The 10782-nt window shown below is 58.6% G+C and overlaps 1 protein-coding gene across 1 annotated transcript in view; it reads right to left on the bottom strand.

Annotated features, from left to right (window-relative positions):
- Nucleotides 1-1535: 1535 nt before the first annotated feature.
- LOC115647212 (F-box/LRR-repeat protein 6-like) overlaps nt 1536-10782 on the bottom strand; it is a 21149-nt gene continuing 11902 nt past the window's right edge. The window contains exons 3-10 of the mRNA XM_030554030.1: nt 8403-8561; nt 8116-8179; nt 7570-7701; nt 6911-7018; nt 6244-6357; nt 4115-4346; nt 2542-2782; nt 1536-2037 (exon numbers count right to left, since the gene is read on the bottom strand). Of these exons, the coding sequence (XP_030409890.1) occupies nt 1869-2037; nt 2542-2782; nt 4115-4346; nt 6244-6357; nt 6911-7018; nt 7570-7701; nt 8116-8179; nt 8403-8561 (1219 nt within the window). The 3' untranslated portion in view covers nt 1536-1868. The remainder of the gene's footprint in view (nt 2038-2541; nt 2783-4114; nt 4347-6243; nt 6358-6910; nt 7019-7569; nt 7702-8115; nt 8180-8402; nt 8562-10782) is intronic.

Raw genomic sequence — 10782 nt, 5'->3', positions numbered from 1 at the left:
CGGGGCTTGGCCGGGGGGTGGGGGTTGGTACTTGGAGCGAGGGGCCAGGGAAATTGCGGCACAGTGATGGAGGGGGTCAGTCCCTGGAGTGAGGGGCCAGGGAAGGAAATTGAGGCACGGCGGGGGGAGTCAGTCCCTAGAGTGAGGGCTGGGGAAATCGAGGCACAGCTGGGGGTGGGGCAGGCAGGTACTCTGGAGCCTGGTCCAGGCGCAGCCAGTTCGGTCAGGCCGGGGGTGGGAAGGGCAGCAGCCGTCACACAGACCCGGGGCGCCAGACCCCAGCAGCAGCTGCTCTTCCCGTCCCGGGTGGCAGAGGCCAGTTACTGCAGGTAACTGGACTTTATCATCCCCTCAACTGTGCTGCCAGCTTCCCTTCTCCACCAGATGTTCAAGTCGAAAACTGGACCCCTGGCTATCCCCCTCCCGCCCCCGTATCCGGCCATCGTCTCAATACTTCCCTGAAGGGGGCCAGTGGGGTCAGCCCTGGTTGACTGCCAGGGTCACTGCAAGAGGTTTGGCTGGGAAAGAACCTGCGAGGGATGCGATGTGCAGGGTCCCAGCTTTCAACCCTGTCACCCAAGCAGGCAGGTGTGAGCTAGCGCAGGCCACGCTGAGAACGAGGGACAGCCGTGGAGACAGCGGCATTTCCTGGCTGGCCTGGCCGGAGATCCACGGCCGGGCGAGCTCCTGGAAGGGGAGGCGCTGGGCTCGGAGCCACTAGCCGGTGACTCTGTAAGCAGAAGTGATTCTCTGTTGTTGGGGAAGGGGGAAGGTGTCTCATGACCAGTGGGCCCAGCTGCCAGGACTGGCCCGGGGGTGAGAAATCCCCTGTTAGACAGGACAGGAACTTGCTAACCAGGCTCGACTTTTGATTGTGTCTCTTGTGTTTCCCCTGCCTGGAACCTTACGTTTCCAAACGCTCCCACTTGCTTTGATTTGAGTCTCGGCTGAAGCTCTGCTAAAGAAACTTCAGTCTGGGTTCACTAGAAAGCTAAGTGCCTGGTGCTAAGGAGAGTGATGACGTGGGGTGAGAGCTGTGAACTGGGGCGCTGTGTTACGGAGGCAGCGGATCAGGGTGCACTGCGGGTGTCCAGAAGACAGGCACTTGGCACTCGGGTATAACAAGGCAGGTGCGTAAATTGCTAGCCTGTATAAAGGAGTGGGGCTGGGGAATTCCCCGGGGGGGGCGCAGACAGGGCTCCCTCCTGCTGTGAGCCAGTGGTCGCCATTCACCCCAGAAACCCTGACAAGTGCCACGACCCAGCCTAGGAATTCAGCTCAGGAGAGGCCTGGGCCAGACAGGTGGTGTACGGGTCCTGGGGTCCTCCAAGCCTCCCCAAGCCCCTGGTGGAGAAACACCCTTTCCCCGGAGAAGCTGGGTTACCAAAGCCATGGGATTGCTGGAATCTGCTGGGCTCGGTGGGCTGCAGCTCCCCACTCCTCCTCCCCAGGGCTCTGACTCCCTGCCAGGCTGCAGCAGCGGGCAAGTCCCTCCCTGCAGCGTGTGAACCAGGCCCTGGGGACAGACCCACGAATTCCCTGCAGGAACAGCCCTTTATTCTGTAGCACTGGGCGCTGCACCGGACAGTAAAACACTAAAAAATCCAAGAGGAACGTCATACAAAAAGGGGGCACTATCAAAATGGGGAGCGGGGAACCAGGCACAGCTGCTCCTCCCAGGGGAACAGGCTGCCTGCTGCTACAGCACCAGGTGGGTGCCCAGGTGCCATCCACACTGACAGGAGTGCCGGGTACGTCCCAGCGAAACACCAGCCCCTGGCACTCAGCCTGTGTGTGGGGTTGCTCCTGGCGCAGGAGCAGGGTCTGGGCCTCAGGCCTGCCAGTGGAGAGGGGAGGTGCTGGTGTCATTACGACATATCCTGTGCAGCTGCCAGCTCGTCAGCGCTGGCCAGAAGCTTGCTCAAGCACTGGCGGATGTCAGCCTGGCCCCGGTACACCCTCTTCATGCCCCGGGGCAGGTAGCGGCAGGAAGACAGGTTGAGGTAGCTCAAGGCAGGACAGCTGATGATCAGGGCACTGTGGGGGAAGCAGAAACGCCTTGAATTGCATCCCTCGACTACATGCGGCTTCCCCCTAGATTTAGCACATGGGGCGGCAGACCCAGCGCAGAGCAGAGCCGAGCCATGGTGAGAGGCTGAAGGAGGCAAGGGGCCAGCCCACATGCCAGTGGTGGCACAAGAGAAGATGGGAGGCCGTATGGGAGCCGAGCGGAAAGGCCTAGCCCAGAAGAGGTGGCGCAGCGGGACAGGGGAAGAGCCAAGCAGGGCCGCAGTGCAGAAGGCCTGTGTAGCAGGAGAGGCTGGTTTTCGGGGTGGCGTCTGACAGGGGAGAGGAGGCTGCAGCAGCCGAGCTGCGAGCCAGCCACGCAGAGAGTCAGTTACACAGAGCAGCTCTCTGGGTGAGAGGGAGGCTTTGCAGCCCAGGTCCCCGGGGGGAACGCAGCCATGGCTGGTGAGTCCCGAGCCTGAAAGTGCACAGGGCTCCCCGCTGGCTGCCCACAGCCCCTCCGCCGGCGCTCACCTGACAGTGCTCACGGTGACCTTGGTCCCGGTCAGGATGAGGGATCGCAGGGCTGCCCGGCTGCTGCCCTGCCCAAAGGCAGCCATGGCGCACTCCAGGTCGTGCTCGCTGAAGCTCTGCCCTGCCAGATCGAGCTCCTGCAGGCTGTGGTGCCACTTCCAGGTGAGCAGATGGCTGCCCACCGAGGGCAGGAGCAGGTGGTTATCGCTGCAGTATAGGCCCAGGTACAGCTGCTCTAGGTCTGGGATGCAGAGAGACACAATGCTGCTCAAGAGAGTTAAGTCCCAGGCAGATTGCGTGAGTCCCAGAGGGACTGCACAAAGCTGGGTGACTGACTGGACAACACAAGGGCAGATGAAATTCAGTGTTGGTAAATGCAAAGTGATGCAGATTGGAAAACATCATCCCAACTCTACGTATAAAATGGTGGAGTCTGAATTAGCTGTTACCCCTCAGGAAAGATCTTGGAGTCAGCGTGGAGAGTTCTCTGGAAACATCCACTCAACGAGCAGCGGCAGCCAAACAAGGTAACAGAATGTTAGGAACCATTCGGAACAGGCCAGTAAATATAATGCCTCTACAGAAATCCTTGGTTCACCCCCACCTGGAATATGGCGTGTGGTTCTGGTGGCCCCAACCCAAAAAAGATAAATTAGAACTGGAAAAGTTTGCAGAAGGACAACAAAAATGATGGGGGGGGTGGAGCGGCTGCCGTACGAGGAGAGATGAATGGGACTGGGACTGCTCAGCTTGGCAAAGAGATGGCTAAGGGGGGAGATGATAGGGGTCTATAAAGCCATGACAGGTGTGGAGAAGGCGAAGAAGGAAGTGTTATTTACCCCTTCATGTAACAAGAACCGGGGGTCACCCAATGAAATTAACAGGCAGCAGGTTTAAAACGAACAGAAGTATTTCTTCACACAACGCACAGTCAACCTGTGGAACTCTTTGCCCCTTACTGCCCCCTGCTACCCCATCCAACCCCACCTCCTTCCTGACTGCCTCCTGGGGACCCCTGCCCACATTCAACCCCCCTGTTTCTCGCCCTCTGACCGCCCCAACCCCATCCACACCTCCACCCTCGCCCACCACTCTGAACTCCCCTGCCCTCTATCCAACACCTCCACTCCCTGCCCCCTTACCGCACTGCCTGGAGCACCAGTGGCTGGCGGCGCTACAGCTGCGCTGCCCAGAGCGGCACTGTGCCAGCCACGCCACCACGCAGCACAGAGCACTCGGTCAGGCCACAGCTCTGCAGCTGCACTGCGTGGCAAGAACTCGCAGCCCAGAGCATTGCACCACTGGCGCAGTGAGCTGAGGCTGCAGGGGAGGGGGAACAGCAGGGGAGGGGCCGGGGACTAGCCTCCTGAGCCAGGAGCTCAGGGGCTGGGCAGGTGGGTCCCGCGAGCCGCATGTGGCCCACGGGCCGTAGTTTGCCCACCTCTGGTCTACACATTAGGCTAAGGGCCTCATCAGGAGGCAAAAAGATTGTCCCTAGCTGCACCAGATGCACCTGTCCTCCACACAAGACACCACCCTCCTGTTCCCCAGAGATGGGGACTCCGAGGCTCACCAGGGCACGGCAGCTCCTGCAGCCCCTTGGGTGTCACGCGGAAGCAGCCACGCAGGTCCAGCACCCGCAGCCTGGTGGAGGCCTGCAGGATCTTCTGCAGGATGCTGTCACTGACAAAGGAATAAGAGGTGGTGGCCAGGCACAGCTCCTCTAAATGAGGGAAGCCCAAGGCGGTGGGGGCGGACCGAGAGCTTGGCTTCACGGACCAGATCACATTGAGCAGACGCAGCACCTGGAAAGGAAACAGATGGGGGCAGGAATGACCCACTAACCCTGAGACAACAACCTCAAAATCAGCTGACAACAATGGCTACCGCCAGGAGCAAAGGAGCAGATTCCAGGGGTGCTCCAGGGCTGGAGCACCCATGGGGAAAAATTGGTGGGTGCAGCTCCTTGCCCACCTCACCTCCACCTCGTCCCCTGAGCATGCTGCGCGCCCGCTTTCCCCCCCTAGCTCCCAGCGCTTGTGCCGCGAAACAGCTGGGAGGGATGGAGGGGAACGCGGCATGCTGGGGGAAGTGGCAGGCAGGGCAGGGATTTGGGGAAGGGGTCCAATAGGGGCATGGAGGGGGCGGAGACTTTGGGGAAAGGGTTGGAATGGGGGCAGGGAAAGGGTGGAGTTGGGGTGGGGCCAGGGGGGCGCAAGCACTCACCGGCCCCGGGAAAGTTCATGCCTATGTGCAGGAACAACCCCTGACCTGCTCCACTCAGGGCTGCTTTAAAGAGTAGGCAGCAAACATTGACCAGGTGCAGCTCCTGATGCTCAACAGTGCAGCCCAGGGAAACTACAAATTCCAGTATGCAATGCAGCCAAACGCACTGCATGCTGGGAAGAGCAGTACCCCTGGCCAATAGCTGTCTCTATTCCAGGCATGTACACCGTGCCCAGCATGGGGATAGGAGGGCACAGGAGGATTAAAACAGCCAGTGCAGATCAACCCTACCTCCTCCCCTCCCTGCCTGCTCCCATGGGATGACAGGCACCCTGCTCCAGGCACGCATCAGAAGACAGAGGGAGCAAACAGATCCTGCACTGCGTCCTAGAACTGGCTTGGACAGGCTCAAGCAGCAGGCAGGAAGGGGGTCCCCTGAGGACATCCTGAAGTCCTGTCCCAGAAGGGGGCAGATGGCAAGAGCTTCCCAGCTGCAATGGGCACAGAGGGAGAGGGGACCTGAGACAGCCAGGCTGCTCAGGGCCTTCTGGAAACGAACCAGGCCCTGGATGTGCACTGGAAAGGCAGGTGCAAGGAGACAGGGCCCACAGGAGCCAGGCAAGGTGCCGATGCAGCTCTCAGTGTCACAAAGCTTGGGGTGCCCCAGCAGCATTAACGAGGGCTTTGCCATGCAATAGTCTCAGCAGAACTGCCTCCGGATCCACCCTGATCACATGGGCCATGCCAACGCTGTGCACAGCACCCTGGGCAGCGTGCACCGCCATCGTCTGAGCTGCGTCTGTCGAGATGCCCAGGGAAACTGGAGGAGGGGTGAGCTACAGACACGACCTCACTGGCACACACTGCTGGGGTGGCCAAAGCTCCGGACACGGGCGAGAATCTAGGGAGGAAGCAAGTCTCTAGGAGGGACCTGAAGGGGTGCCTGTACCTTGGGTTTGGGAGGTAGGGGGCAGCGTGGGAGAAGGCAAGGCAATGCACGGCCATAAAGCAATGCCAGGACACGCAGGCATCACCTGCTGAAAAGCAGCTGCTGGCTGTGAATGCCTGCGAGCCCCTCATCCAAGGATTGCCACCCTCTCCAGAGAGAGAAAGCACCCAGCAGCAGGGACATCCTCAGGTGTCAGGAGACCTCTCCTGGCTGCAGGGGCACGCTGGGCAAGTGCGCTGCATTGAACCGAGCGCCATTTGGAGCCAGGGGTGGCCACACAAGCTGCCAATGCAGTGGGGGTGCAGACCGAACAGGGAAGGGGCAGGAGAATGAACCGACCTGAGCTTCCGGGAAGCCTGTGAAACCAGAACTGCCATGTGTCCAAGGAACCACTCAGCGGGGGAAGGAATAAACCAGCAATAGAGCTGCAGGGCAGCAAAGGGTTACCAGGGTAGGGGAAGGGGAGAGAGGAAGATCAGGGAAGGCGCGTGAGAGGAAGGAAGGAAGGAAGAAGAGCTCACGGGTACCTGCAGCTGCTGGCAGGCCGCCTGCAGCTGTTCTACTGAGAGCTGGAGGTGCTGGCTGCTCTGCTTGATCTCCGTGTTCACCTCCAGGAGCCGCAGCCCAAGGCAGCAACCGCTCTGCAGAGGGGCGACAGGTTCAGAGAGTGAGGCACTCCCTGCTGATCGGTCAGGCCCCACGCCCACCCGCCTTGCTGAACCTTCCCAATGTGACCCAAGTGTAACTGATGCAGTGACATCCGCAGACAGCCTGGAACAGCAGCCCTGAGAGGTAGGATCTGCCCTGTTCATGGCAATGGAGTGTTACCTCTGGAACCTAATGAGCAATGTGAGACGCTGACCATTTCACAGCTTGGCGGAGCTGCCAGAAAGAGGAATGATTTCAATGGAAATCTGACACTGACTCAATGGCATCTCATCAGAGTCAGGAACAGGGAGCACCCAGCCTGTAGGCAGAGCCTGGGGAAGCACCACTCCCAATTCAACCCCTGCCTCTTGTTGTTCCAGTCTCCGCGGAAGCAGCTTCATGGGTCTCATAAGCCTCTGTCGAAGCAGGCTCAGAAACTGTCCCATCCCACGTACATACAGTGCAGTCCAGCTCCGACAGGGAACACTCGGGCATGGCCAGCCCCTCTACAACTCCCCCTCCCCTAGCAGCCTTTGCCAGGCTTACCGAGAGTGTGGTGATGATGGCATTCATTCGGCTGCTGTACGTCAGCCAGAGCTGCCGGATCCGAGAGCCAGCGGCCTCCAGAAAGCTCACCACAGCTGAGGAGTCAACCTGGGAACAAACCAGAGGAGGCCACCCAGCGAGGGGTTACCACCCAGCATGTGGCAGCCAGACCTCATGCACCGCCCTCAAAGCCATCTGAGAGGCTGGCCAATTAGCCACAGGAAAAGCTCCAATGCTGTACACAGCTGTTGGCTACATCAGATTAGGAAGCCCCCGTCTGGGCGAGCAATGCTGGGATGAGGTAAGGGATTTGTCAGGGCATGTCTGGGAGGGGGCTGGGCGCTGTCCCATGCAATGGCATTGACAGTCTCAGAGCAGGCGCGGTGGGTTTGATTGGCTGTAGCTCAGTGTTCTCACCTCCCTAGGGGACCAGAGGGCTGGCAGATGGCTCCTCTCTGGCAGGGCACACAGTGCTCCCCTGGGGGGCTGGGCAGGATGGGCCTCCTAGACTCACCCCCTCAGCAGGCAGCAATAGCGATGAGGCTGCAGCATCGCCCCGCAGGATGGCACTCTTGTATTTCTGGGAGGGCCTCAGGGGCTCCCTGGCCTAAACTGACCCCATCTCCCCCTCAGCTCAGCAGACCCTCCCATGCCCCTACCTGGGAATTCTGCAGGTTTAAGCTTTCCAGCCGGGGGCAGCGTTCGGCCAGTGCGCTCAGGGACTTGGTGGTCACTCCACTGCAGTGGGTCAGCTTGAGGGACAGGAGAAGGGGGCAGGACTCCGCAAGGGCCTGTAACGAGAGAGGGCGGTGAGCCAGCCGGCCCTGCCATCCCATGAGCAGACCTTGTAAAAGGCGGGCTACACGCAGGCTGGGGGATTCACGTTCGCCACCTCACTCCAATTAAATTCCCTGCGAGGAAGACGATTCTGCTCTCAGTTCTTCCAGGCTGACAGCGGCTAACAGCAGAGGGCCCCAGACTCGGAGACTGAGGGCTGGATATCCTTTGCATGAAAAGGACAGAACTTTGTGCCACTGGCTCTTAGTCGCAGAAAGCCTCCTGTTCTCAGAGTTATGGCTACATCCATCCAAAACCAGGGATCGGAATGGGCCAGCTGGTGTCCCAGGGCAGAGGGGCATTGCCTATGGAGAGCAGCCACCAAAGGATGACAGAATATCACGCCAAACTGAGCCCTGCCCTCTCACCTGCAGGACAACAGGCACGTGGCTCTTCCAGTGACAAAGAGCAAAGTCCCGGAGAAGTGAAAACCTGCACGGAGGAAACAGAGAATTAATCTGGCCGCCGAGCCAGCCTGCATCCAGCCGTCCTGGGAGAGGACAGTAAAAAGGGAGGAGGGTGAGGGGCTGGACGCTGCACTGCTCCAAGGGGAGCCGAAATGGGCAGAAATGTGAGGCTGACGCAGCAGGAGAGAGCCAAGGCATATGTCATGCACAGGGGCTAGGAGAGCCCCCATCTATAACGCAGCACCCACCTGTTCAGGACCAGCCACTCCATCGTGCTGAGGATTCTCTTCTCGGTCTGGGGAGGCTGCTTTTTGCCAGGCTCCACCCAGCAGAAGCCAATTGACACCTTCTGCCACAGCAAGGGATTGGAGGCTGCCCCGTACCACAGCCGGCACACGCAGGCCACCCTGGGGATGGAGACACTCGTCACTGCAGTGGCACACACCAGGTTAGACACGTAGCGGAGATGGGAGCAGAGCCATCTCAGCACAGCGAGCCCCCAGAGGCCCACCACCAGCAGGTGAGAGCCCAGCTAATGGTCAGGCAGAGCTTTTCAGGTAGGTCAGAGGCCTTCCCACAGCCCTTCCGCCCGAGTCAGTGACCCAATACAGCAAGGAGCATTGCTGGGAGCCCCCCTGGAAATCCCCCTCAGGCTGGAGTGCTTGCAGAACAGGCGACGTGCCGGCTCCAGGGCCTCTGCCCATTGAGAGTTGGTGATGCACACGCTCCATGAGTGTCACTGGCCACCCATTATCCACCAGGCCCTCTTCAAGGCCTTGCTCTTGAGCTTTCAAGCCTTGCACATTATAGGGCCAGCTGTCCATGGCACTGAGGTGCCCGAGACTGACCAATAGGTACCACTGGCCATCTCCACTGCGGAGCACGCTCCAGCCATTCCTCCTCCTTGCTGAGTGCCAGCGCGCAATAGGGGTGTCCCTCAAGGCCAAGGTCAAATCCAGCCATGGAGTAGGTGGCAGCAACACCTGGTGACTTCAGCAGGGAGCCGCAAGTGCTTGCCCCAGGACTGACTTTGGTCCCAGGTCCTTCTCAGTCTGTTGGTTCACAGCGGGGTTCTGGAGACTGAGATGACAGAGTTGGGGGTTGGTTTGCTCCCAGCCCCCCAGTGACACCCTGAACTTATCAGCCAGGCCCTGCTCTGGGAGGTTTATATTTCGGCTTGGCAGAATTCACTTTTTATTCTTTTTAATTCTCACACATAATATCAATGGTCGAGCTAATACTTAAGTCCTGCCAGGAGTGCAGGGGGCCGGACTATCTGACGTCCCTGCCAGTCCTTCCGTTCTCTGATTCTGTTTATTTTTAAGCCTTTTTTTACTTTTACCAATTTACGTTTTCACGGTTGTGTGAAATTATGGGGGGTGAGGGTTAAGCACAGACAATTATTTAACGAAAGTAGCAGTTGAGAGTCAAAAGTTAAAGCTACCTACATGGCACCTCTGCTCCAGCTCCCTTAGCACCAGCATGACAACACGCTTTACACACAAGCAGCATTTCTCTTCCTTTGCCCATCTGTCCATGCTGGCTATTAGTGCTGGGAATACCTTTTCCTCGGTGTGTGATTGGTTCAAGTGCGCAGAGGCTGGGGGCACAGGGCACCTGTGCAGAATGTCAATGCAAGATTCCCCTGCGGGTACTGGAGACCCATAACACAGGAGCTGCAGGCTGACCCCGAGGCCTTGGGCTGCCTCACTACTGCTCTGGTTAGCCCACCACGTGGGACCCGGGAAGGAGGAGAGACAGGACAGGAGATCACTGCTGATATGCTGATAAAAAGACATGGTGAAAGGAGCCTCGGAAATACCTTAGAGACATTGTCAAGTGAGGGGTTTCTACGCTCTGGAAGACCCCTCGTGGCCACCTGTCTTCTTTTCCTGGAGCACTGCTTTACAAAATGAGTTCAAAGCCATGCCAGTGATATGACACACGATGCCAGGGTGCCTGGACTATTCTGGTAAGAATCTCACCATTCTAGGTATCAAGCTGTGGGTCAGCAAAGTACCCTCTTTGTACCCAACTGCCCAGCTCCTGGTAGATCTCGAAGATCGGCTCTACTGAGCATTCATTACAATGGGCCAGGGCAGCATGCAGGGCCAATGCGGCCATGCGATCCTGAGAGGCATTTGATTCTGCCTGCCCCAACACCAGCAGAACTGGCAGCTGGCTCCCTGCTGCAGAACCTGCATCGGTAGAGACCCTGTCAGAGGCAGAGAGCGTCTAGCTTGGCCTGCAGAGCCAGGAGGGTCAGTGCAGTGCCAGCCGTTACAGCTAGCTAGCGATGAGTGAAGGGACTGGCTTGGATCTGGAATCAGAAAGGATAACCCTGTGATCCCACCACATCTCCTCCCTCGTTACCATCTGTTCATCTTAGGTACTAACACGTGTTGTGATAACTGAGCCTAGAAAGTTACCCTCATTGTGAGCTCAACTGTGAAAAGTGAGTGAATGATTATCTCACACTAACGTCTCACAACAAATGTGGACGTGGAAGGGTATGAAAAGAAGGCAGCAATCACAGCAGTGGCTGCCTGAAAGGACGGGACGGGAACACTGTCTGACGGAGTGATGGGGAAGGAGCAACCTTCATCATCACGGCTGCCACCCACACCA

Source organism: Gopherus evgoodei, chromosome 2 (assembly GCF_007399415.2).
Source record: "Gopherus evgoodei ecotype Sinaloan lineage chromosome 2, rGopEvg1_v1.p, whole genome shotgun sequence".
Taxonomy (NCBI): domain Eukaryota; kingdom Metazoa; phylum Chordata; order Testudines; family Testudinidae; genus Gopherus; species Gopherus evgoodei.
This window is presented reverse-complemented; position numbering and strand designations above follow the sequence as displayed.